General features: G+C 37.6%; 1 protein-coding gene across 1 annotated transcript in view; it reads right to left on the reverse strand.

Moving 5' to 3' along the window:
- Positions 1-19,012, reverse strand: part of arhgap44a (Rho GTPase activating protein 44a) — a 56,306-nt gene extending 37,294 nt beyond the window's left edge. Inside the window, exon 1 of the mRNA XM_084116234.1 lies at positions 18,443-19,012. Coding sequence (XP_083972360.1) covers positions 18,443-18,495 — 53 coding nt within the window. The 5' untranslated portion in view covers positions 18,496-19,012. The remainder of the gene's footprint in view (positions 1-18,442) is intronic.
- Between the last annotated feature and the right edge of the window lie 7,507 nt (positions 19,013-26,519).

A 26,519-nucleotide genomic window follows, 5' to 3' on the forward strand; every position in this document is an offset into this window, starting at 1 on the left:
CAGACCAGGCAACATTTTTCCAATCTTCTATTGTCCGATTTTGTTGAGCCTCAGTTTCCAGTTCTCATCTGACAGGAGTGGTGTGTGTCTTCTGCTTCTGTAGCTCATCTGCTTCAAGGTTTGACATGTTGATCCTTCAGAGATGCTCTTCTGCAGACCTCCATTGTAACAAGTGGTTATTTGAGTTACTGTTGCCTTTCATCCAGCTCGAATCAGTCTGACCATTCTCCTCTGACCTCTGGCATCAACAAGGCATTGCCAATGTTGAAAAGAGTTGTGCTGCTTAATATTTTCGTGGAAACCAATTCAAATAGAAATCTTTTATAACATCATAAATGTCACTTTTGATCAATTTAATGGATCCTCAATTAATCCAATTGTTAATTTCTTTAAAAAAAATCATCATCTTTTGATCAATAGTGTATGTATACCGTAGGCTATATTGTCACATGCCACGGTGTAACCAGAAACGGGCATTAAGAAAGTAAATAGGCAATTCATATTGACTTTTGAATTTGAATTTGTTCATATGACAGAGTTTAACTTTCACAAACACTCGCCTTTTTCCTTTGCATTTGGAAACCAGTGCTGTTTAGGCTGCGAGAGACCGATACCTAAGTCCAGCAGGAAGACACATCCATCCAGTTGAAGCCTTCATTGGTTGACTACACTGCTTCAGAGAGCCATTTGAGCCCGACAGGTAGTCGGACCTCAGAGAGCGGCCTCAGAGAGCGGGCAAGATGACAGGAGCATATGTTTAAGCAGACACTTCAGTGACTCCCACAGCCCCGGTGCCACTCAGGCCAGAGGGCATTGTTCTCAAAAGTAAGATCAAAGCCAGGGCTCTGTATCAGCATGGATCTTTAAAGAGACAAGCTCCTCTACGCTGTTTGTTTTCAGAGGGAGGAGTTTCCTCCTGGGATTTCTGACATGCATTTGAACTGCCTATCACGTCAAGTGCCGAAAGCCAACTGCACAGTTGCATTTTGGGCAGACGGGATATAAACCCAAACACTGTGGTCTTACTGACCTCAAACATAGACAGGATGTGGAAGGAAGGACGTAGTTTGTATGTGCGACTATTTGTGACTTGTAAATACTGTATGAAGTGGCCTACATCAACTTTATAAGAAGTGGATAGAGAGAGTGCTGTAATCGTGTGGGAAGAAACCCATTTAGAAGTCATGCAAAAGCAGTTTGACACTGACATCTGTCACCATCTTTCTGTACTTACTTATCCTACAGTACATGCACTGACAGAATTAAGATGCCTGAAACTAAAGCCTTAAAGGTACACTTAATTTACTCCCCCATATAATGTCAAACTATGATTAATGTTAGTTTTTCTATAGAATAAAAAAAAAAAAAAAAAAGATTTGTACATAATTCAGCAATAAGTGACAGGAAAGTCATTTCTAATGTTACAAAGGTTTTCTATATCAATATGCTGGTCTTTTGAACTTTCTATTCATCAAATAATCCTGAAATAAAATGTATCACAGTTTCCACAAAAATATTAGGCTCAACTGTTTTTAACATTGATGATAATAATAATAATAATAAATGTTTGTGTGTGTGTGTGTGTGTATATATATGTACATATTATATAAAGTAATTAGTAATAACAGCCAACAAAACATTTAATCTGAAGATGTTCAACAGACTTCAATCAATGTGATTTGTTTGTAATAAATAGAATGAAAAGGCATATTATTCATATATATGTTTGGTCCTTCACAGCCTGCACTATAATTCTAATTTGTTATAGTGTTAGACGTTGAACGTAAGAAAAGGTATTCACAGGATTCAAAGCAATCCCTTCGAAAGAGAAAATGACCCTTTAAAATAAACCACGTTTTTGCTCATGTACCTTTAAGGCTTCAAAGCAAATTAGCTCTATTATGATTGGCTAATCTCTGCTTACTGACAGTCACACTGTTGTTCATCATGCCAGGCCAAGATGCTGAATAGGCTACTGAATAGGCACTGATATGTGAATGTGGGCGGTCATACTGTATGTTCACATGCTCATGGTTGTCAAGGCAATACTATCCCGGTTTTTGTGGCTTATTTTCCATAAAAGATCTGTGAGGACAGAGCTTTGCATTTTGAATGTCAGAGGACGTCTACACACTACATCGAACTGTTATATTTCAAAAGAGCAAAGAAAATCCTATTTTCCATGAGATTCCCCCTTTAACAAGCGCCTCAAAGCTCCTGGTTTTAACCCCAGAGGCGATTTTTGGATTTTAGCTTTAAGACGGTTCAAGCCCCATAACAGAATATGAGATGATGTGGGATTCTTAGAGGTCACACTTGCGATTCGTCCATATTCGACCAGGCTGACTTTTTACCTTCCAGCACAGCCATGAAAAATGGTGCAGAGGAAACTGGCAGCTCAAACTCTTCCTCCTCCTCCTCCTCCTCCTCCTCACTCTGCACCTAAGATGAGTATATCTGATCTAGAGAGAGTAATACACTCCTCTCCCACTGTGCCGCCCACTCTCCCTCTCACACAAGAGATGCTACATTTTAATAACTGGGAAACGGAGAGAAAGAGAGAACGAGCAGGAGGAGGCCTGGAGCGTTGGCGGTGAACTGCATTTTCTTCATGCGAGACCTGCTTTTAGAGTCTCTCTGTACAGAGTATATTTATGAAAATTTCTGCCTCAAAATGCAGCGAGACACATAAGCGCTACCCTGAGATGATAAGAACGAAAGCCGGGGAATGACACGAGACGAGTAAAACAGAGAAACCCACTTACTGAGGGACGTGCAGTGAACTAGGTCACCACTCTGTTAAATATGCAAGAATAACTGCAAGGAACACACACATTCTGAAACATCATTCATTCAGGGAGTGTAAAATCTGATTTATAAAAATAGCTAAACCTTCCTTTCCCTGCAGCACATTACATATGCCCAGATGTCTGACCTGAAGGTACACCATCAAATGCAAAACCCATCAAATGATGTGCAAATGTTTTTGCTCAGATGATAATCTTTCACAGCTGAGGAGATTTAATGGAGTCCTCAGTTGTGTTTTAAAAGGGGTCCTATTATGCTTTTTTTACATTTTCAACTTTCTGCCCAAGGCATAAGCAAAATAAAGGGGCGGGTCCTGGTTGAGTTAGTTAGTAGTGTTGAAACTCACGGTTATGGTAAGGGGCGTGTCACACGACCAATCACATCACACTGATCCAGCTGACCAATCAGAGCACATTGTGCTATTCAGAAGGAGGCGCTTCATAGAGACAGGAACTAAACAGAGTGTTACTGACAGACTGGGAAGAGAGGTGCTGCAATAATGTCAAATATGGGAAAAATAATGTGTTTTTGATCATTCGAGCATGAAAACATTTTCTAGTAGACAGCAAAAACAAAATCAAGACTTATGTTAAAGGGCATAATAGGTCAAAATTCTAAATGTCCTTAAGCTTTTGACATATAAGAGGACACCATACTATAAGAATATCCTGTAAGTTGTTAGTCCAAAAACAGCTTTTATTCAAACCAAGCCCAAAGAACGACTCGTTTTGGAATGTGCCTATTATTTATAACGTCACAGATATTTGAAAGACTTTATGTAATGCAGCAACATGTAATTAACTGTGTTAATTCTAATGCCTGATCTGTGACCAGTGATTTCTGATATGTAATGATTCATGTACAGTCATATGTTCTTTGTCTATGTGTCAGAAAATCAAACCAGTGACTAAACGGTCAACTTCACATTGTTTCTCTTAGTAGGATGAAAATAATATGTTATTTAAACTGTGATTAAATTATATATAGAAAGCGATCTAAGAATGCTCCCTTTTCAATCGCTGGAGCTGTCAATCAAACAGCGCAAGTTTTTCAGTGACTGAGTTCTGGACGCTCGCCAAAACTCCCGTTATAATCAACGAATCTCTTATTTACATTGTGTTTGCACTGTTAGTTATGATGAAAGCATTTGTTAGTGTGTAGAAATCGAGTTGCAATGATGAGATCACTGCATTCATGCTCAACATGTCTGTGACCACAAGCTACATGCTCATCACGACAACCTTTCATGCCACGATCCAAATATTGTGCTATAGACCTAAATACTGTATAATGCTACAATCAACACTTTTCATAATAAGATAACCTTGAGAGCTGAAATAGTAAAAAAGTTTTCAGGGGAGTTCCACATGTAATACTTGGCTATTTCAAAGATGTCAGCCAATCACAGCAGTGGGCGTTTCCACTGAAGTCACAGCAGACATGCCCCTTCAAACAGAGCGTTCAAATCAGAGGCTAAAATCAGGGTAAGAAAAAATCCCTTTTATTTCTAAATTATGAACATTTTTGATGTAATCATACTAACATTATAAGTGCACCCCAGAACGCATTATAAAATAATAAAATAATGCAGTTCATGACCCCTTTAAGTATCACCTTTATCTAAGATTTTTCTCCTACAACTCTTTAGGACACATATGAGATAATTGCTGACAAAGTAAATACAGAGATACAGAGCTACAGTGAGGAAAATAAGTATTTGAACACCCTGCTATTTTGCAAGTTCTCCCACTTGGAAATCATGGAGGGGTCTGAAATTGTCATCGTAGGTGCATGTCCACTGTGAGAGACATAATCTAAAAAAAAAATCCAGAAATCACAATGTATGATTTTTTAACTATTTATTTGTATGATACAGCTGCAAATAAGTATTTGAACACCTGTCTATCAGCTAGAATTCTGACCCTCAAAGACCTGTTAGTCTGCCTTTAAAATGTCCACCTCCACTCCATTTATTATCCTAAATTAGATGCACCTGTTTGAGGTCGTTAGCTGCATAAAGACACCTGTCCACCCCATACAATCAGTAAGAATCCAACTACTAACATGGCCAAGACCAAAGAGCTGTCCAAAGACACTAGAGACAAAATTGTACACCTCCACAAGGCTGGAAAGGGCTACGGGGAAATTGCCAGGCAGCTTGGTGAAAAAAGGTCCACTGTTGGAGCAATCATTAGAAAATGGAAGAAGCTAAACATGACTGTCAATCTCCCTCGGACTGGGGCTCCATGCAAGATCTCACCTCGTGGGATCTCAATGATCCTAAGAAAGGTGAGAAATCAGCCCAGAACTACACGGGAGGAGCTGGTCAATGACCTGAAAAGAGCTGGGACCACCGTTTCCAAGGTTACTGTTGGTAATACACTAAGACGTCATGGTTTGAAATCATGCATGGCACGGAAGGTTCCCCTGCTTAAACCAGCACATGTCAAGGCCCATCTTAAGTTTGCCAATGACCATTTGGATGATCCAGAGGAGTCATGGGAGAAAGTCATGTGGTCAGATGAGACCAAAATAGAACTTTTTGGTCATAATTCCACTAAACGTGTTTGGAGGAAGAAGAATGATGAGTACCATCCCAAGAACACCATCCCTACTGTGAAGCATGGGGGTGGTAGCATCATGCTTTGGGGGTGTTTTTCTGCACATGGGACAGGGCGACTGCACTGTATTAAGGAGAGGATGACCGGGGCCATGTATTGCGAGATTTTGGGGAACAACCTCCTTCCCTCAGTTAGAGCACTGAAGATGGGTCGAGGCTGGGTCTTCCAACATGACAATGACCCGAAGCACACAGCCAGGAGAACCAAGGAGTGGCTCTGTAAGAAGCATATCAAGGTTCTGGCGTGGCCTAGCCAGTCTCCAGACCTAAACCCAATAGAGAATCTTTGGAGGGAGCTCAAACTCCGTGTTTCTCAGCGACAGCCCAGAAACCTGACTGATCTAGAGAAGATCTGTGTGGAGGAGTGGGCCAAAATCCCTCCTGCAGTGTGTGCAAACCTGGTGAAAAACTACAGGAAACGTTTGACCTCTGTAATTGCAAACAAAGGCTACTGTACCAAATATTAACATTGATTTTCTCAGGTGTTCAAATACTTATTTGCAGCTGTATCATACAAATAAATAGTTAAAAAATCATACATTGTGATTTCTGGATTATTTTTTTTTTAGACTATGTCTCTCACAGTGGACATGCACCTACAATGACAATTTCAGACCCCTCCATGATTTCTAAGTGGGAGAACTTGCAAAATAGCAGGGTGTTCAAATACTTATTTTCCTCACTGTATATAATATAGCATTTAAATGTAGAAGAATCTGATAAACAATATTGAATATACTGAAATCATATTGTATCTTGAAAAATTGTAGCACCATTTGAGATTGAACAAGATTGAACACAAATCTAGATTGAACACAAATGAGAACTTTGTTTACTGTCATTGGTATATCCAAGAAACCATATATCGATATAAGTCGCAATGAAAGTAGCATCAGATCTTTTCTTATCTATTGTAAGATACATCCTAGTGAAACGGATTAAAGGAAAGAACAAGAAAGTAGTGCAGAGACTTGTTTCTATCCACCGTTTGTTGATTGGATGGAGGCAGATTGAATGAGAGCAGTTGATTGTAAGAAGTCCAGCATACAGTAGAGAGAAGACTGACATTTTAATGGAAGGATCGAGTTATGGAACTTTTATTAAAAATTACAAGGTCATTTTTTTATGAAACATGCATGGATGACTAAATTATATTATATATATTGTATAATAAATAAATAAATAGATGTTTTTTTCTAAGGCATGTTTATAAAAGCTACTTAAATGTCCTAATTAAACTAAGGCTTAATGCTAGCTTAATCTAAGCCCTATCTGTGAAACCAGGCCTAAAGTTTGATTATAAAGCTATGCTGCATATTCCACAAATTACCTTCCCTAAAAATAATATGCAACCATTTAATTACAGTATATCTCTGTAGGGTACATTTGGGCTCTGCTTTGTCTTTTCACCTTCCTGCAATAACAGGATGTAATTATCAATATCAAGTAGGCAGCATGCTGTAGATGAACAGGCTTTGAAAACCCGAGATGCATGGTTACTAGGCAACCAAATGTGAGATTCCTATATCATTAACAGCCAAAACAAAGTTCTGAAAAAAAAAAAAAAAAAAAAAATGGACAGTGACCGTGAGACGAATACAGATCTAGAGAGGGAATTTAGCCTGAGGAACAAACAAAATGGAGCACTGAAACAGGCATATAAGATCAGCCAGATCTGTAGCGTTTATCAATACTATACAATTATCAATACTTTTATCAAACTAATTTATTCTCAAATTATACATATGGTAAACCTTCAGGTATGATGAAAAAAAAAAAGGTTGAATAAGAAAATATTATAGCGACATATAGAGCTATTACATAAGTGTGGATATATATAGCGTAACTAAATGTGGAAGAATCTGATTAGGAATATTTGAGTTCATACTGAAATCGTACCTTTGAGCACAATTTGATTTCAGTTATTTTTTCATTTTAGTTTAATTAAAGTAATTTAGGTTCTATCTATCTATCTATCTAGCTATCTAGCTATATTTCTATTTAACTTCTATTTCAGTTTTAGTAATTAAAGTAGTACTTACAGTACTTCAGTTTAACTTATTTTCAGTAAGTTGCAAAGGCAAAATTTCTTTTTTGCTTTTTTTAAGTTTCTAGGTGCTTTCACGCCATATCATTATTACCATAATTACGAGATTACAGTTTGTAAAAAGCATTCACATCCTAGTAGAACTGGTAATTTTCTGAGAGTTCTGGCCATCTGTACCACCTGACCGCTGCAGATTCATATTGGCATTTATAGTGTTGACATAGAAACGGACATAGAACAGCTCCTAGTAGAACGTGATGCGTTGTCATCTTGTAATTACGGTAATTACAGTATTTAATCAAAGTTTTTCATCTTTATTTAAATTAACAAAAACAATTTGAAATAGCTTTAGTTAACAATATCAATACTGACCCTAATGTCTCAAGTTCTGATAAAGAATTAAACCCAGTGAAAGTAGCTGAAAGGGTCAACCTATGATTCCGATATTTTATTTCATAGAATAATAGTGCTGGTAAAAGGCTTCAGGTGCAGTTGTAGTTGGCCAAATGCAGTTTTGTGACTTCACCTGCTAGCACTTGGTTAAATGTTTGTAAGTTGATTAAATCTGTTTGTATTGCCAGCACTAATCAGTCAGCAGCTGTACGGTTGAACCATTTTCAATTTCAGTAACTGTATAATGTTCTGAAACAGCTAATCTGACGGCCGCTCCAACTCAGCTGTCTATCTTTTATTGGAAACTCCTGCAAAGACCAGCAAAAACAGAAAACAGCTTTCAAGATTTTACATCTATGAGAAGGCAAAACCTCGACTTTGCAGTGAGAAGTTTCTTTCTTTTTGCTTCTCTCGGTTCCTTCTACTGCTCATTGAGAAACATGGCCATGTTTTATGCATATAAGAACTTGAATAATTTAAAAAGGCATTTTAAAAAACCATTCAATGTCACTTCGGGGAGCCAAGTTGTTACCAAATGCTTGTGCATGTTCAGATTATCCAAAGAAATTGTGCACAGAACATGTCGTGCTTTAAGTTTTAAAAAGCTTTTTTTTTTCTTTTTTTTTTTCTCCTCTAAATTTCTTGCGATGCAAAACAAATGTGCGACTTGAGGCATGCAAACTACACTAAGGTGTATGAACGAGGTCTGGAGCCTTCTGAACAATTTCATCACCAACAACAACAAAAAAGCCCCCCAGAGTGGCCTGCATGATCCTGAAGCCATCGAGAACAGTTAGCTACCGGAGGGCGGCAATTTAGCAGTTATTCAAATCATATGCTCGGTAAGAGCTCCAAATGGGCGAATGAGAAATGGATGAGTCAGTCAAATAATGAGCGCTGCTTAATGCAGGTAAGGAAAGTCGTGCAGAGTCTTGAACAGTAATGACATATCCCTGATTCAACCAAACGTCCAATCAAGCAAGAAATCCTGACCGAGAAAGCCTTGTTAGGCCTCAAGAACTGAATGATCCCCAGATAGCATATATCAGGGCCTCATCTGGGCCAACTATGGCACATATAGCTCAGTTCTGGCAGCGGCAAAGGTCATATGGGTCGTATCTGCCCCACACACATCAAGCCGGTTTTAGTGGGAGTTGTGGCTTGCTGTGTGTGGCCCAGATGTGGCCCATGTGACCTTTGCCGCTGCCAGAACTGAGCCATACGTGGGCCCAGATGAGGCCCGGATATGTATGATATTGCCAGCCACAGTCAGGTTGAGGCATCGCCGTCATTCCATGCGGTTTGTGGGCCAGAAGAATGTGGTAGATGTGGGCCACAACTGGGCCAGATGTCATTTGCTATCTGGGTCTCACCGAATAGCTCATCTCCCGAGAAAAAATGAATCAAGTTCAAAATGTTCAAAGTAGATGCACAAAGTTGATTCTTGTGCACAGTCATGAAAGCAAGAGAAGTGCTACAGATTGTCATGACAACAGAAAAGTTTGATTCGTAAGAAAAGAATTCGGAGAAAAGATTCTCCCGTATTTTACCTTGCTATCCCACTATTATCCCGTTTAAATATTTTCCCGTATTTCTCCCGTATTTTTTTAAATCTTTCTATAAAAAAATTAACCGTTGCCGTTGTTATGGTCATGCTCCATTGTTTGAGTGTCAGGAACGCACCTTTACGTTTAAAAGCGCCACTGATCAATCTTAAACTGGCAAATCAAAGTTGGTTTGACATTCCAGATCAAATCTGGATCTTCTACCTGGAGCTTTAGGAACAACATCTTGTTGTTGTAGCTGCCAAATCCAAACCTTCGATCATGTGAATCACTTGTTATATTGCATGCTTAATTGCAAAGCTTTGCCCACCTATGCTGTTGATGATACACTGAATCTTTTGTATTCCATGAATGGGGTAAAGACTTCAATCTCAGATTATAATAACATAAAAATATGGTTTCATAAACTATGTCTAGCTGAAATTAGGCTAAAAATCTGAATTGAACCACACTGGCTCAATGGTAAAACATGCCTGTGATGACATTTCTGCAAAATAATATTACATTGCTTCTTGCATGTTTAGCGACACTTTCAAAGTGAAATGTCCAGTGAGTTGTGCTAAAAGCTTGTTTAATTTTATCCGCAACAGATGCATGAGAATCTGCCAACGTTGTTGTTTCGCTGCAGTTTGGAAATGAAATGTATGGTGAGTGGTGCTAAAAGGTTAATGCTCTATATATGGCGTTTGGAAATAGCATACCACCCACACTAAACTGTACCCTAAACATAACCGACAGAGTTAACAAAAGGAAACATGAGATAAAATGCATTTGTTAAAGCAACCATGCCATTCAGGTCTTTTTATCATGCTTCATGGGACTCGTATCCAACTGAGCAAGTTTACTATTTCAGAAAAGCCATCCATATGGAGCTGGTTATGTCATGCAAACATCAAGATGTTTTAGTTTACAAATCATACACTATGGTAAAAAGCGTTGTACAAGGAACCGCGTGAAAAATACGTTTTTGTTAACTGATAATCTGCCCCGCATAATGTGTAGAAAAGGAATAACATTTGTTGGTGTTTTACTGCCACTAGTGTTCATTTCATCTGGAAACTACATCTTTAGAGTTCTGTTAGGATAGGAAATGAAAGAAAAATAGTGTAAAAAGAAACAACAACAACTGTATGCTAAAATATAACATACAGCTTAATTCTGCAGGCAAAACAGAGGTTGGAAACAGGAGTAATCAAATTATATTATAATATTGACAAATAAGACACAAAAATGCATAAAAAAACATTTATACTATAAAGTTGGCTTGATATTTTAGGAAGAGGGTCTCTCACATTGAGGATCATCATATTTGGGGGCATCAAAAAGTCTGAAAACCCCTGTACAAGAGCAATAGGGCGATTGAACAGTCAACAGTCCCTGCTTAGTAACCCTAGTCAATCTGGGTTCGATTTGCGACTGCAAATGCTTGCTTGTGGTCAGAGGGACGTCATGAGAAGCCTGTGTGCCAGCTCAGCGGTAATGTATTCCGGTTGAGAGTGTGTGCTTTCTGAGCCAGGCAGAGGGGCGAGACAGATTGACAGAGACAATGAGTGCAAAAGAGGACTGTCCATTCCAAACAGTGGATTCGTTCGGGTAATTGGACCGTGCATTAGAGAGGGGCCGCCTGCCCTTAATTGCTACAGACATCTATTACTGCGCAGCAACGTGTATTATTTCAAAAGGCCTGGGCTTTGGAACAAGAGCAGTGAGTGAGAGAGAGAAAAAAAGGGGGAAGAGTGTCTGTTGGTGGCTACAAGGACCTGACGCTAGAGGTCTCAGCTAATATGTTCTGTTCCGGAATGTTCTGGAATCCGTGGAAAGAATCTTGATGTGCTGTATTTATCAATTACACTTCAAAGTTGCTTTATGATTTCAACACAACATTCATCCTGAAGGTTAATTTGGAGCAAGTTCAATTTAAAGGGGACATATCATGAAAATCTGACTTTTTCCGTGTTTAAGTGCTATAATCGGGTCCCCGGTGCATCTACCAACCCAGAAAACGTGAAAAGTGACAACCCAGTAACTTTGTTTGGTAAGCCTTTCTCTGCAAGCATGTTAAAAAAGAAGCCGATCAGGTTTCTACGTCAGAAGGGGATCTTATTATAATATTACCGCCCCTTAATCTGCAAGTTGGTTTCCGCAAGCGACAAAACAGTGTAACCCAGGGGTGACAAACTCAGTTCCTGGAGGGCCACAACCCTGCAGAGTTTAGCTCCAACCCTAATTAAACACACCTGATCAGCTAATCAAGGTCTTCAGGATTACTAGAAACTTCCAGGCAGGTGTTTTTGGAGCTGGTTGGAGCTAAACTCTGCAGGGTTGTGGCCCTCCAGGAACTGAGTTTGACACCCCTCTAACGCAAAAATTTGTGAAAAGCATGCAAACTGTTCTGTCGCCGCTGCACAGACGAGCACACAACACTATTTGACGTCACAGCTATTAAAAGTCTGTCTTATAAAGACCTCAGGGAACTGTGTCAACTTGTGTAAAAGTTAAACATGAATCAATGTAACTCCACAACAACTACATAAATGTATCCACTAACCATTCAGTCCAGGTGTGTCTAAAAGTTACAACCTCTTCCTGAGTCTCTCTGTAAGGGTGCACTCCGAGATTTTGGATGAGTGAGATTACTCACGTGTTTTTTTATTCCTGGTGTATCCGAAGCTCGTCTAAAGAATCGTCCCTCTTCTGAATGGGGGCGCGGAGTAGCAGCTCAATTGCATTTAAAGGGACACACACAAAAACGGCGCGTTTTTGATCGCACCCAAAAGGGGCAAGTTATCTGGGGGGTATTTTGAGCTGAAATTTCACAGACACATTCTGGGGACATCATAGATTTATATTACCTCTTGTGAAAAGGGGCATAATATGTCACCTTTAAAGGTCTCAAACCCCTTATTGACTTACTTCCAGGCCACCTTAAAAAAGAGGGTGGTCACTATTGTACTCGATTGCCACTGAAAAACTCATATCGGTCATCTACTCTCTCTCTGTGTGTGTGTGAACCCACTGCAGAAACTGACTGCCACTAACCAGTGAACACACACCAGCAGCACTGGCATGAGTTTAGTCTCATTGCTGCTGACACTGCACACCTGCACTGCCCCAGAGACACTGGGGGAGAGAAGAGAAGGAAGGAGAACTTCCTTATAGAAGCGTATCCCATCTAATTTAAAACTAGGCCACTGCAGATACATAGACGAATGGTCGCCATGATGTCTGAAAAAAGAAACTGTCCCTCTGACTTACATCAAATATAGGCTAGGCTAATGATAGAGCTACAGTAGTAGGGCTAAAGGCTCAGCTTCTGTCCCAGGCTGGCACACACTGACCCTGCCTGTTTTAGGACAAGTTTTAGAACTGGCGAAACTTTAAAGCATTTTCTAGTAGGCTATCCTTTAAAGGGAGGCATTACATTGTTTACAAGGCAAAGAATGATAATGTCAGAGAAACAATACATAAACTAAAGCATTGGACTACAGGGATGTGCAATATATTGAAGACTATATAGACCATAGTCTGGCTTTAGTTTTAAATTAAATTAAATTAAATTAAATTAAATTAAATAATGATACACTTTTTCTACTGATTATGATTTTAGTGGTAAAGTTATATCTGAATTAATATTATAATAATAATTAGATAAAAGGTTTTAAATCAAGTACATTTGGAGCATTAATCATATTAAGCTACAATGAAAAAGACAAATCAGCAAAATCAACAAGCTAAAACACAATAAAACTGAGTAAATAAAACTATAGGTCGACTGATATGGATTTTCGAAGATATCACCGATAGTGTTTGCAATTATTCGAAAATGATTAAAAGTATTATTAGAATTATTGCAATTATTAGAATTGTTGCACAAATACAATAAACAAATGAAGACGAGCTTCTGTGCATGTACAGTCTCAGCACTGTCAAAATAAAAGTCCCACTTATGACACTTACCAGCAGAAGAGAAAAAACACATCAGCTGATGCCGTTATTTAAAAAAAGAATGCGATATTGAAATATTGGAGATATATATAATTTGACCACTAGTTTAAAGTGCCTAGTTTAAAGTTTTTCAATATTACCTTCCATGTAGTGAGTAATATAGCAGTTTAAATGTAAAAGATGAGCACTAGCAGGGCTGTTCCTAATGGAGTGAAAGATTATGAGGCCCAACAAAATCCAGCAGTTATACTATATACAGGCCCTTGTTCTGTAAATAATTATAATATTTGTATTAGTTGAATGCCTGAGATATGAATGAAAACCATAAAAACATGCAATTTGGTAAAATAAGTTTGCCAAATATCTGCTCCTCTCCCCTCCCTAAAAATGGTTTAGTCTGAGTAGAGTAGAACAATCACAACAGACTGGGCCATCTGAGCAATCAGAGCAGAGTAGACCAATCACAATCTCTGAATCTTGTTGGTGTACAAGCATTTTTGGGCTGTTTGAAACCGCTTATACAATCTCTTTAGTGCAAGTCCAGAGCGGAGGGCAATCCTTAAAAGACTGCTCCCTTCAACGCTTGTCCGAGACCAGGTGGGATGCATGCATAACTGCAGTTAAACCTTTTGCAAACCACTTGCCATCAATCATAGAAGCTCTGGAAACCATCCCTGCTAAGCGCAGTTTAACCAATGATGCCAGGTCAGAGGCCAGTGCTCTAAAACTTCATGTCCACTTCATGACTTCAAAAAAGATCAGATTCACCCAGCTTGCCAGTTATAAGTGAGCAAATATTTGTGTATTTTGCCTTTGCTGATGTTCAGTAAAAACCTTTATTTGCATTTAATGATATCTGTTTTGTTATTTTGTAAGAAATCCCTGTTAGGTTACATTCGGGCCTCCATGCTCATATCTTCTACAGTATATGATATGGGCGGAGGGTGGTTAGGGGCCAACATTAATTTCTTTTCACACACATTATATATTTACAAACTTTTATGTTAAATGCGATTAATCGCGATAAATTGATTTGACAGCACTAATTGTAATACTATAATAATCGCGATAATTCACATCTAACATAAAAGTTTGTGAGTGTATATATATATATATATATATATATATATATATATATATATATATACACATTATATATTTGCTAACTTTTATGTTAGATGAGATTAATCGCGATTATTCGATATGACAACAATAATTATAATACAACAATAAAGGTAGAATAAATCATATAAGCGTTTGGTATATATATATATATATATATATATATATATATATATATATATATATATATACAGTACATGCATAAAAGTATTCCCCTGCAACATGTGGGCACTCACTGTTGTGTGGGCACGTTTGTAACGCGGGGCCATTAATCAACATACACACTGTTCCCAATCTCTCTGCTGACGGCGAAAAACACACACAGCTCCATAAGCACTTCCGACGAACTGTTCCCAGTAAAACCAAGCTGGCATTCTGAAGGAAGAGGGAGGCTGCCATACTTCCCGAGAGAGAAAACACTAGAGGCATGGTGCACAACCCCACCAAAAACCCCCACAAACACTCACTGCCACAAAAACATGAATGAGAAGACTATAAATATAGTTTCAGTGAGAACACAGAGAAGGTTCACAAATACTGGCCCCTGAGCTAGACAAACACAAATACACACACAGAGCAGCGGGTAGTCGTTTTCATTCAAAGAGGGCAAGAGGAAATGTGATTTACAAATGATGACAAATTAAAACAGTAGGGAGGGTGGGTGACACAGCTATAAAAGCATCTGGACAAATGTCAAATACATAAAGGGATGCGCATTATTGCAGTATGACAGTATCACAGTACAGTGTGATAAATATGTTTTGTTGCAATGGCTTCAATGACTCGTCCAAACAGAATTTGGTCTGAATTACAGTAATTCTGTTTAAAAGTTTCAGATCAGTAAGATTAGTTTAATGTTTTGAAAGACGTTTCTTGTTCACCAAGGCTGATTTTACTTGATTAAAAAAAGATAAAAAACAGTAATATTCTGAAATATGATTACTTATTTAAATAACTGTTTTTGGTTACACTTTATTTTAAGGTGACGTAGTTACATTGTACTTAAGTACTGAGTAATATTAATTAACTACATATACTTACAGAGTTACAGTTAGGGTTCATTTTAGGGTTAGCTACTTGTAATGCATACTTTACTGTTATTACTATAGTAAATACATGAAGTAACGTAACTATGTCACATTAAAATAAAAGTGTTACCCTGTTTTCTATTTGAATAATGTTCCTGTGATGTTAAAGCTGAATCTTCAGCATCATTACTCCAGTCTTCAGTGTCACATGATCCTTCAGAAATCATTCTAATGTGATAATTTGCAGCTCAAAAAGACTGGATAAAATATTGTGGAAAAAAAAATATATACTTTTTTTTTTTCAGGATTATTTAAGTTTGTGTCCTTATTAAATTAAAAGATTAAAATTATTCATGTCATTCATTTAATAAAATAATAATAATAATAATAATAAAAATACTTGGCCTAAACTTTTAAACTGTACTGTTTATAATCTGTTTATAATGTTGGTTTCACTTTTTAACTCAAGTGTTAAATAATGGGAGACATATCATTCATAAGTTAATAAATAATTGTATATTTTAAGTTTACCTTCATCAAGTTCCGAATAAAAACAGAAAATAATCAAATCATTTCACTCTGAAATACATCAAAATGGCTCAAATGCTTCAAATTTCCGTGCCATGCGCATAAAACATTTGAGAATAAAGCAGTGTTTCCATCCCATGTGTTTAAGTGAACAAAATAGACAAAAATGGAAGTTGCTGCAATCGGGGAAGCCATTGTGGCTCTTTATTGCTACATCATATATGAGAGATGAAATGCAATAAACACTGACATGTTATCTGTTATTTGGATGCTGTTGTTTGTGAATGCAATCGTGTGAGACGCTTCTGGGAGGGAAATAAACCAAATCTTTTTGATGACAGACTCTGGCTCAGGCATTTCAGAACGATCAAACCAACATTTGAGATGCTGCGATGCGATTGGTCCACTGGTTAGTCCAGTTATCCAATCACATCCATTGTTGAGGCTAAATCAAAAAAAGGATTTATTCCGTGAATGTGTTTTTCCATCGTAGTTTATGCGCATGTCTTCTTATCGGATAAGAAATGTATCCGCCTCATTTGAGTGTTTTTTTTTAGAATTTAAGCTCATTTTAGCGTCTCTTTCCATGCGCATAACAAAGTAAGCGTTGCATGATGAAATAAAGGGAGATCTGAATGCACGTCAGCGGAGCGAAGACAGTCATCACAGGAAGAATAAGATATAACATTATGATTCAAATTTTAGCACTTTTTTATCACATAAAAATATATTTATGCATGCGTTCACAATGAGATCAGTAACACAAATGAATAAAATAAAGTCTAATTTGATCTCATGCTGACTTTAATTTAAGTAGCAAGCAAAAGTAAAATGGTGTTGATAATGGCTAACATATGTCAGTGACGTACCAAAAGACACTGGACATCTCTTACACTGCATTACCTCTGTAAGACTGTCAAGGTCATGAACGTGGTTTCTAAGTGTCACTCTCAGCTGATATGGGGAGATGCGACTCTGTACTCCTGACAGGAACATGCAAATCTATTTTCCAAAGCAAACATCAGTCCAACATGCCCTTTCCGGCCCTGGAACATATTATTAATGAGTCAGGACACTGTGTTGTTCAGGAAACATGTTGTTTCTCATTACTGCACAGCTATACAGACAGAATGCCACCGTGGGCCGCTGCCACAGTTCCCTGGACATTACCAAGGAAAGGTAGGGAATACTAATGCAGAGCTTACGCACAAATACACACACACACACATACACAAAATCGGATGCCCTGAGCAAAGCTGGAAATGGTTTTGGGGAGCTGGGCTTGCCATTTTCCACTGGCCTGCTGATGCCAGCCAGAGGCGGTAAAAGAGAACCGACCCTACTAACCACCCACTGAGAATGCATCTGAAATGATGACCCACAACATCACGCTGGCATAACCACCCAGCAAGGAGCTGCCTGATAGCGATGCACACCTTCTGGCCCCATGCAACGCCTTGTGCACGACAAGCCCTCCTTATCAGGTGAGAAGAGAGAGGGGCGAGCGAAAGGTCAAGCGTCGCACACCCACTCCAGCGTAAACAGGATAAATGTGGCAACCACATCAACCTTTCCAAAACAAACTTCTTTTTTGCAATCCGCAATGCATACTGCATTCTAAGTTCTGTGTGCGGGGAAATTCAAAGCTATGCATTCTGAAGCAACGATGACCTTCTCCATCACTGACAGATCTTGCTGATGTACTGCACCCAACTCCTCCTTTTTTTTCTTATTCTCTCTCTCTCTCTCTCTCTCTCTCTCTCTCTCTCTCTCTCTCTCTCAGAGATCAGTGTGCGATGAAAACATTGCGCCTTTCACATTTTCCCACTCATCCGCATCCATCCACTGCATCAGCTGGCACTGGAGACATGTCATTCTCCCCATTCAAATCAACGCGTGCTGATACAGCAGAGCTACATAAAGCTGCGTTTGATGGAAATGCATCCGGGAGGCTCGTGCATGAGGGGGGGTGTTGTGTCAGTGCCATGGGGAACCTCCGAGAAGCATTTTTTTTTTTTTTTTGCTGGAAGAACTGCCTCTGCAGTGAACCCGTTACGCACAAGGCACGGATGCACAGCCTTTAATTAGCTATGCCTTTATAATAACGCATAGGTATGATAATGAATAAAGCTATTTTCAGATGCATTGCGCAATCAAGATGACGCTATTAGCAGTATGGCTCAGAACAGCATTTGTGTGTTTAAATATGCATTTAGCTTTATATTAAGAAACAGTGAAAGTTTGAATGGGAAAATATAGCCTATGTGAATAGGAAGCTACTGCAGCTAAGGATGGTTTCCCATTCTTTTCTGTAAATAAATGATAGTGATAAAAAAAACTTCCGTCACGCATGTAAAATGATCGTATTTAAGATCATAGCTCTCACCTGCCAACAGTCTGGTTGGCGAGCTGTCGCATCCGATTGAATTGCTTCTTCATTTTTGTATCTTTTTTTTCTGCGTTAAAACCTCGAGCGCAAAACAATCCGCATTTCTCTCAAAATAAAGAGACGTAATCCGGTGCGAACATCCCCGTTATTCCCATCACACGCCCTCATGGCAAACCGAAAGCGGGTGGAAATGTCCTAAGATGCGTGTTTCAGTGCATGTTTGCGCTGCTGCTCGGCTGAGATGCTGCTGGGCGATTCTCGCATCGGCGAACTGACAGCAGCGGAACGACGCGAGCGCGGTGCAGCATGGGAAATGTAGTCTTATTACACACGATCCATGTGCGGAGCGCTTTTTTATTTATTTATTATTATTTATTTATTTGTTTTTTTTTAATGCTGGACAGGTATACATGCAGTGGAGCTGATAGTCTGTACTGCAGAGCAATTCATTGGTAGCATTAATAATGCTTGTAGACAATAATACACTGTGAAAACAATGCTTGGATTCAAAAGGGTCTTACAATATAGGTTATTGTAGCCTATATGATACAACTTTCATAGGCTACTTAAACGCCAGGTAAAGAGGCAAGTCATTTTTTAAATTGGAGTAGCAATGTTTTTAACCATGGGTTGTGAAATTATGCTTCAGAGCAGGTTTCGCATCGCTTTTGTCGCGGTTAACTCTAAATACAGTGTATCCTAGCAACAGACAACCAGGTTCTTACCTCATTAAATATTCATGAAGTTTGTAGGCCTACAGTAGGAGCAACTTTCCCGCTGTGTTTAAAGTCTCCATATCTGAGGAAAATGTCGGACAATGAGCACATTTATTTTAAAAAGCAGATTTTATAAACACAAAGCTAGAACACAGTTAAAAAAATAAGTTGCCTTAAATTAAGTACAATCCACTTGGATGTTTAAGCCTTTACAACTTAAATTACATTAAACTAACTTAAAAATGAGCTGAACCTTGAAACATATGAAAAAAGCTGAAAATTGCTTAACTTATTTAACATAGGCCTATTGTTTTACAGTGAATAGGTACAATTATTACCATTATTTATTTGTTTGTTTGTTTGCTTAAGCAGATTCTGACCTTTTTCAGATTAAAGGCACACAATATCATACATTTATGGTATAATACATTGTTGCGATGTTAAGCATAATTATAATCATTTACTGAATGAGCACTGTGCCTGTTCGTCCGACTGTTTGTTCTGTACTGTATTTTATTTTTCTAAACTGTTTTAATTATTCTTATTTCTTTTTATTATTTTAATTTCTTCTATGTAAAGCACTTTGAATTGCCATTGTGTATGAAATGTGCTATATAAATAATCTTGCCTTCCCTTGCCTTGCCTAATCTGTTAAAAAATCTTGGATGTAAACGCACCTATTCAATGCGTTAAGTAGAGTGATGAAGATAGCTATGCCTACTCTTTTTTCTCCTCTTTTTTGCTGTTTGTATCAGATATGGTTGGCTACAATTTTGCAGATGAACAACAATTAAAACAGGTCGCTGGATTTGTCCAATCAGTGCTGTTGACCTTAAATATGCAAATAAGGACGTTAATGCTGTAACCCAGGATTAAATAGCCTATGATGAGCCGTGAAAAACATGTAGGCCTTACAGATAACCCAGGATATCAAAATGCTGTAAAAATCCACCAGAGAAAGAAAGAATAATATACACTTTACACAATATGAACACTCGATATTAGTTTTGCGGTGTGTTATTTCCGCTGGGAGCTGAACAAAGACTAGATATGGTTTTGAGAATGTTATTAATTTCCACTGGGACCTGAACTTGAGCGGAACTCCGGGGCTTTATGAAGATAACAGTGCCATCGTGTGGCTGCATTCGTGTAGTTAGACTTGCATGATAAGGGATTTCCACAGTCCTGACAGCCAGAAACTGCATTATTTATAGTGGAAATCAGATTGCACCTCAGGAAAGTTTCAGCGATAATTTTTAAAGCGGGGCATGTAGGCTATTCATGCAACCATGCCAAGTTTATACTTTCATTATTAAAAAAAAAAATGATTACAGATAAATCCAAAGATTCTTTACAGAACATGAGAAAACAATTCAACTCTTCATATGAAGATGGGGAGTACGAGAAATCAAACTTATACATATAGGAGAATTCTGAGCCATGTGTAGTTTTAAAATAGAGAGGCGTTGAAATGGTGATGACAGGCTACCACATGGTCTCATTTTGACAATGTTACAATGGATAAGATAATTGTGATACACACATCCAACACACCAGAAATTTATTTTATTATTTGGCAGATGCTTTTAATCCAGTTCCACGCACTTACAGTCGTGAAGTAGCATGAGGTTAAAGAAATGAAATGGTTTGACAACTTTCTTTCCTGTGGTGACATGCTGGAAACAGAATGTTGGTGCTGTACACATCCGTATCTATTTCTGAAATAGCTTTTAATAATATAAAAAAAAGCCACTTTTGCTGGTTGATTACAGGAAAGAAGATCTATAAAACCTGGTGAAATCTATCCGTTAGCATTCCCATTAATAATAGTTGCTTGGCCTCTCATCACTGCTTGCGTAAATATAGTCGGCATGAAACGGAAGTTGCAATAATCTTTTCTTCTCTATTTAGATGTAGCCTACATCCGAGTGAAAAGGCTTTGCAAACAAGAACAAATATAGGGCGGGACTTGATTTTGTCCATGGGGAATTGATTGGATGGTTGTGGTTTGCTATTGGTGGATCCAGTGATAGGTTGCTCCGCCCTCATGTCAGTAAACACATCATCAGAGAAGAGAAGAGATGAGATGAAGCAAGAGGAAGGGGAAGTTATTCTGATTCAAGATTTTGATGGCACACAAATTAAATAAAAAATAATTAGGTGCACGGATGAATCATAAATAATGAAATATTCCATAAAGCAAATACAAAACTTAACACTTACTTCACTAAAACATAATTTTGTAAAACATAAATTAATTTTAATGTCATAATAAAGTCACACAACATTACCCACATATACATTTTAGAGTAGGGGATCCTGAAGATGGCCTGCCAGTAGTGTTGTATTTATCATTTCACACTGACATTCTAATCTTCCAATAACCTCCATGATAACCTCCAACCTTTCCAAAATATTCATGAGCCTCAGAATTCTGTTTTGGCATTGGGATACAATATCAAGTTTAAATGCTCATATTATTATTATTATTATTATTATTATTATTATTATTATTATTATTATTATTAACCTTTTAATATTAATCCTGAGACAGAAAAGGTTGTTGTAAGTCAACAGGGGTAGACTATAGGCCTATATTTTACATTTTATCTGGCAGTGTGAAATGGCAACAGGCAATAGTTTTATTGCTGGAATTCACAAAAGATGAATGTTTTCCACATCTGGAATCTGCAATTTGTTTTCCATTCTAATCTGTCATTTTTACTATTGACACTTGTGTAACTGATTCAAATGCAGATTTGCTCACAGCAATCATCAGGGTCCAAGCAATAATGACTCTTGTGGACAATAAGATGTTGCGGTTGAAATGTATCTTTTCAAATACATAATTAATTAATGCATACATGCATAATTAATGTGCAAGTCAATATCCTGATAATAGTTTTATTCCCCAAGCACCTTTTACCAGTTCCATACCACATCAATCTTAATAACTACTATCAATTTTGTATATAAAAAATTATAAGTGATATTCCATCGAGGGCTAGAAGTGAAAAAACAACAACAACAAAAAAAAAAAACACACACCTTATATACAGATGTGCATAATGCTGGACAGCGAAATGCTCATACAATCAGCAGGGCCAAAAAGAAGAAAAAAAAACGCATGTTAACTGCAAAAGACTTCAAGAATTAAGGTGAAGAATTAGATGTGAAACCATGAGGAACCCTTTAGTCTCCAGTGCTACAATTTTCCAGGACTGCAACCTACCTGAAGTCTCCAGAAGTACGTTTGTCAGGTTCTCAGAGACTTTGCTATGGTAAAGAATCCTGAAATATGACCTCCACTTAATAAGAATCACAAGCTGAAGTGCTTTCACGCATAGTGGTCACTACAGTGGACAGCTATTAAAAAAGCATTTTCTTGAATTTGCACGGGTTTTTATGGCAAAGTTGCACATCAGCCTCTTCATTGGACCCTGGTGCATCATCCTATAAATTGCAACCAAGTGGCAAGCCTTTGTGTTTCGATTTTTTTCTCCCTCCAAACCAAGATGGATGACATGGTCAGTCAGACATGCCAAGTTGCTCCGGAATATCCACCCATTCCTTCTATCCTAGGAGACTCTTGTAGGTAAAAAAAAATATTGCAGCATCAAGCAATATCTAATGAGTCATATCGCAGTAAAATTTTCCAAGTTTTGATTTTAGATTGAGAGAAAACTCTGATTAATCACATGTCCACTGTAGTGGACGTCATGCATCAATTGCTATATTTCAGCTACAATTCATAATTATAATGTGAATATTGTTTTTGAAATTTAAAACTTAAAAACTTAATCTGCAGTGACTTTTTTTACTGTAAATAAATGTACTTGCATTATTATAATGTAATTTTCATTGACATCAAAAAAAGTCATGTGATTACATAATGTATGACACTTGTAATGCATTACTTTACTTGTTAGATCAAAAAGTAATCTGATTTCGTAATGCATGTTATTGTAATGCGTTTTTTTTACTCATAACATCAAAAAGTAATCTGATTACGTAATGCATGTTACTTGTAATGCGTTTCTTTACTCGTTACATCAAAAAGTAATCTGATTAGGTAATGCATGTTACTTGTAACACATTACTTTACTTGTAACATCAAAAAAGTAATCTGAATGCGTTATGCATGTTACTTGTAATGCATTACCCCCAACACTGATCATTTCAGATGAGATTGAAAAAAACGTATCGCTATAGGAGGGCTATGATAGAAATGTGCATGTCCATCTTGAACATAATCAGAATTATCAGCTAATAAGGTTAAATCTCCATACTCTGGTGCACTGGAGAGAGCATCTGAGTGGTTTCCACAGTTGTACCTTGACAGACTGTAGAAAATTCTGATGGAATCGCGTCCTCATGTTCTGATATCAAAGATACGCGAAGTGCAACTTGTATGAAGTTGTATGAAGCCTTTGCAATATTTTGCATTTATATTTTTGGTAACACTTTACAATAAGGTTCATTAGTTAACTACATTAGTTAACATTAACTAATAATGAACTGCACTTATACAGCATTTGTTCATCTTTGTTAATGTTAATTTCAACATTTACTAATACTTTATTAAAATCTTGTTAACATTAGGTAATGCACTGTGAACTAACATGAACAAACAATGAACAGCTTTATTTTCATTAACTAACATTAACAAAGATTAACAAAAACAGTAGTAAATGTATTGCTCATTGTTAGTTCATGTTAGTTAATACATTTACTAATGTTTAATAAAGGAACCTTATTGTAAAGTGTTACCATATTTTTTGTATATTTTTTATAGTTTTCACATGATTTTATATAATTGTATTGATTAGTTTGTTAAATTCACATACTTTATCTGTTTGATTATTGTCTTATATTTAATATAGTATATCTTAAGTTTAAACCTACCGCATGCTGTCCACTCAAGTGGACATCTGAAGATTTCTTTGAAAAATTTGTAAAAAAATAAAATAAAAATCAATTCTTGTTTTTCATGCCCTAAGAGCAATAAAAACACATAGGAAAAAAAATCCTGACTGAGGTTATCATAATTCATGCATGAAAGGGTTAAAACATGAACAATGATTTTTAAAAAAGTTTTATGGGTTGAGAGTGCAATTTATAGTATTGCATTAGAATTGCATCCTTCTCATGGGCATTCAATAATTTTTTACTTTTCAGAGTTAAATCTCTTATTTGTCCCATTTTTCCTCTAAAAGAAAAACCTGCTTAATAATAATACACATCTGAAAATACAGCATTTTTCACTAGCTGCTCTCGTTAAAAAATATCATTATATGAATTGAGCGGTTAAGTCCAAATTTTCTGAAGAGACTCGATTGCTTTATATATTGAACAGATTTAATTTAGGCTTTTATTCACATTTAAACATTGATTAGTGAACATAAACAGAAGCTTAACCGAACCTGCTTGACACGTGGGGATCAAACTTCATTGTTTCTTGCAAAATCTCAAACGTGCTGCGTACGAGAATGAACCTGATTGGTGCTTGTAGAAGCTCAAATAGGCTGCGTGACACATAAGAATTAATCTCATTGGTTCTTACTGAAGTTCAAATGTGCTGCGTAACACGAGAATGAACCTCATTGGTTTTCGCACATCAAGCGAACATGCTTAAGCTTCCGTTTACCACAACTGATGTGTGAGTCGATGAATGTTTTCATGTGAATATAAGCCTAAATTAAATCCGTTCATCAAATAAAGTGACTGTCTCTTTATGAAATTTTGGAATGACATGGGGGTGAGTAATTAATGACAGAATTTTCATTTTTGGGAGAACTATCCCTTTAAGATGTGGTTTGGAATTGGTCAAATGTGCTTGGAAAAAAATATGATCAGAATATTGACTTGCATAACAAATATGTACACAGTTTATAATGTGGTCTTTTTTTACAGCACAATCCATCTGAAATTTTCCCTGATAATTAGGCTTTAATGAAACAGGTTACAGAAACACACACTGGTGTCAAATGGTACAACTGACATCCAAAGGAAATATACACTTTCCCAAATACAACTATACTCTAAAATCTCTATGTTGAAGGTTCATGAACATTTGTCATGGAATTTGTCAACTACAAATAGAACAATCAAAGCTTTTCAAAGAAATGGACTCAAACTACAAAACTAACTCACCCCTGCATCACCCCTCCCCTACAATCGGGCGGTTGTGCAGTCCATTAGTAGTTAATGGGGCAACAGGTGGGCAGTGCACTGAGGCCTAAGGGTTCAGAGGCGTCATTGAGTAAGTGATACTGAAAAATAGCCACTCGCTGCTCCTACCACAGGGGCCCCATTAATCTGGATGGCTGGAAACCGAGAGGACATCCTATGAGCCTTGATCTCGACCCTCTGACCCCAACACTGTCATTCGTTTTTATTAGTCTGGAGTCAAATGTTAATCACATCTAAGCATTGACGAATCTTTTAGGGCTGCCAGACCTGTGCAGGAACCATGAACGGGAAAACAAGCAGTTTTGGACGCTCTCCTGACTATCTTAAATCAATGTGAAAGGGGGTCCCAAGCATGTACATTCCCCCCAAAAGACCCCTGCCTCTGTATTTCTACCCAAAGCCCATGCACTTCATCATGCATTTGCCATTCTGAGAAGAGACAGGAATGTAAGAGGGGAAGAGGTCAAAGTGGAAAATGGATACTGCAGATATGATGAAAAACGTAAAGTTCACGAAAACATTTCTGATAGTGTGTTTACCATATGATTCATAAATAATCACATGGAAAATAAGCTACTAACCTTAAAATCAGGCTATTGTTGTGCCTTCAATACACTTTGCTCTCTGGTGACTGGTGATTGTCTGAAGGCAGAGCTGTTACTGAGCTAATAAAGCTGTTTCCTCAAAGTTCACAACCTTTGGTACCACTGACCTTCGCTGTTGATGGTACCATGCTTTCCATTCAAACTCGCATGTGGGATATTCCTGCTTGATATTGCCGACTCCAAAGATCTTCCTGATGTTAATACAGACGATGATATAAAGAAAAAACCTGGCAGCACTACCATTAGCTTTGCAGGAGTGAGACTGTCAACAAATAAGTATCACAACTCAAACTGCTATTTCTTCTTCAAGTGATTAATACAGAAGGTGTCACGGTTCATGAATTCACTGTTTTCTTCGTGTCTCGTGTATTTGTTGTTCTGTGTGTGTGGGTGTGTGTGAGTGGGCGTGGCTGCTCATTTCAACTGATCAGCGCTCCACCTGATCTCATTCCCCTCACCAGCTGCTGCCAGTTTATTCATCTATATAGACTCATCGCACTCTCCTTTCTTTGTCAGATCGTTGTTTTGGTGTCTTCAGTGTGTGTCGTCGTGTGCCATTCC

Source organism: Abramis brama, assembly GCF_963993115.1.
Source record: "Abramis brama genome assembly, chromosome: 1".
Taxonomy (NCBI): Eukaryota; Metazoa; Chordata; class Actinopteri; order Cypriniformes; family Leuciscidae; genus Abramis; species Abramis brama.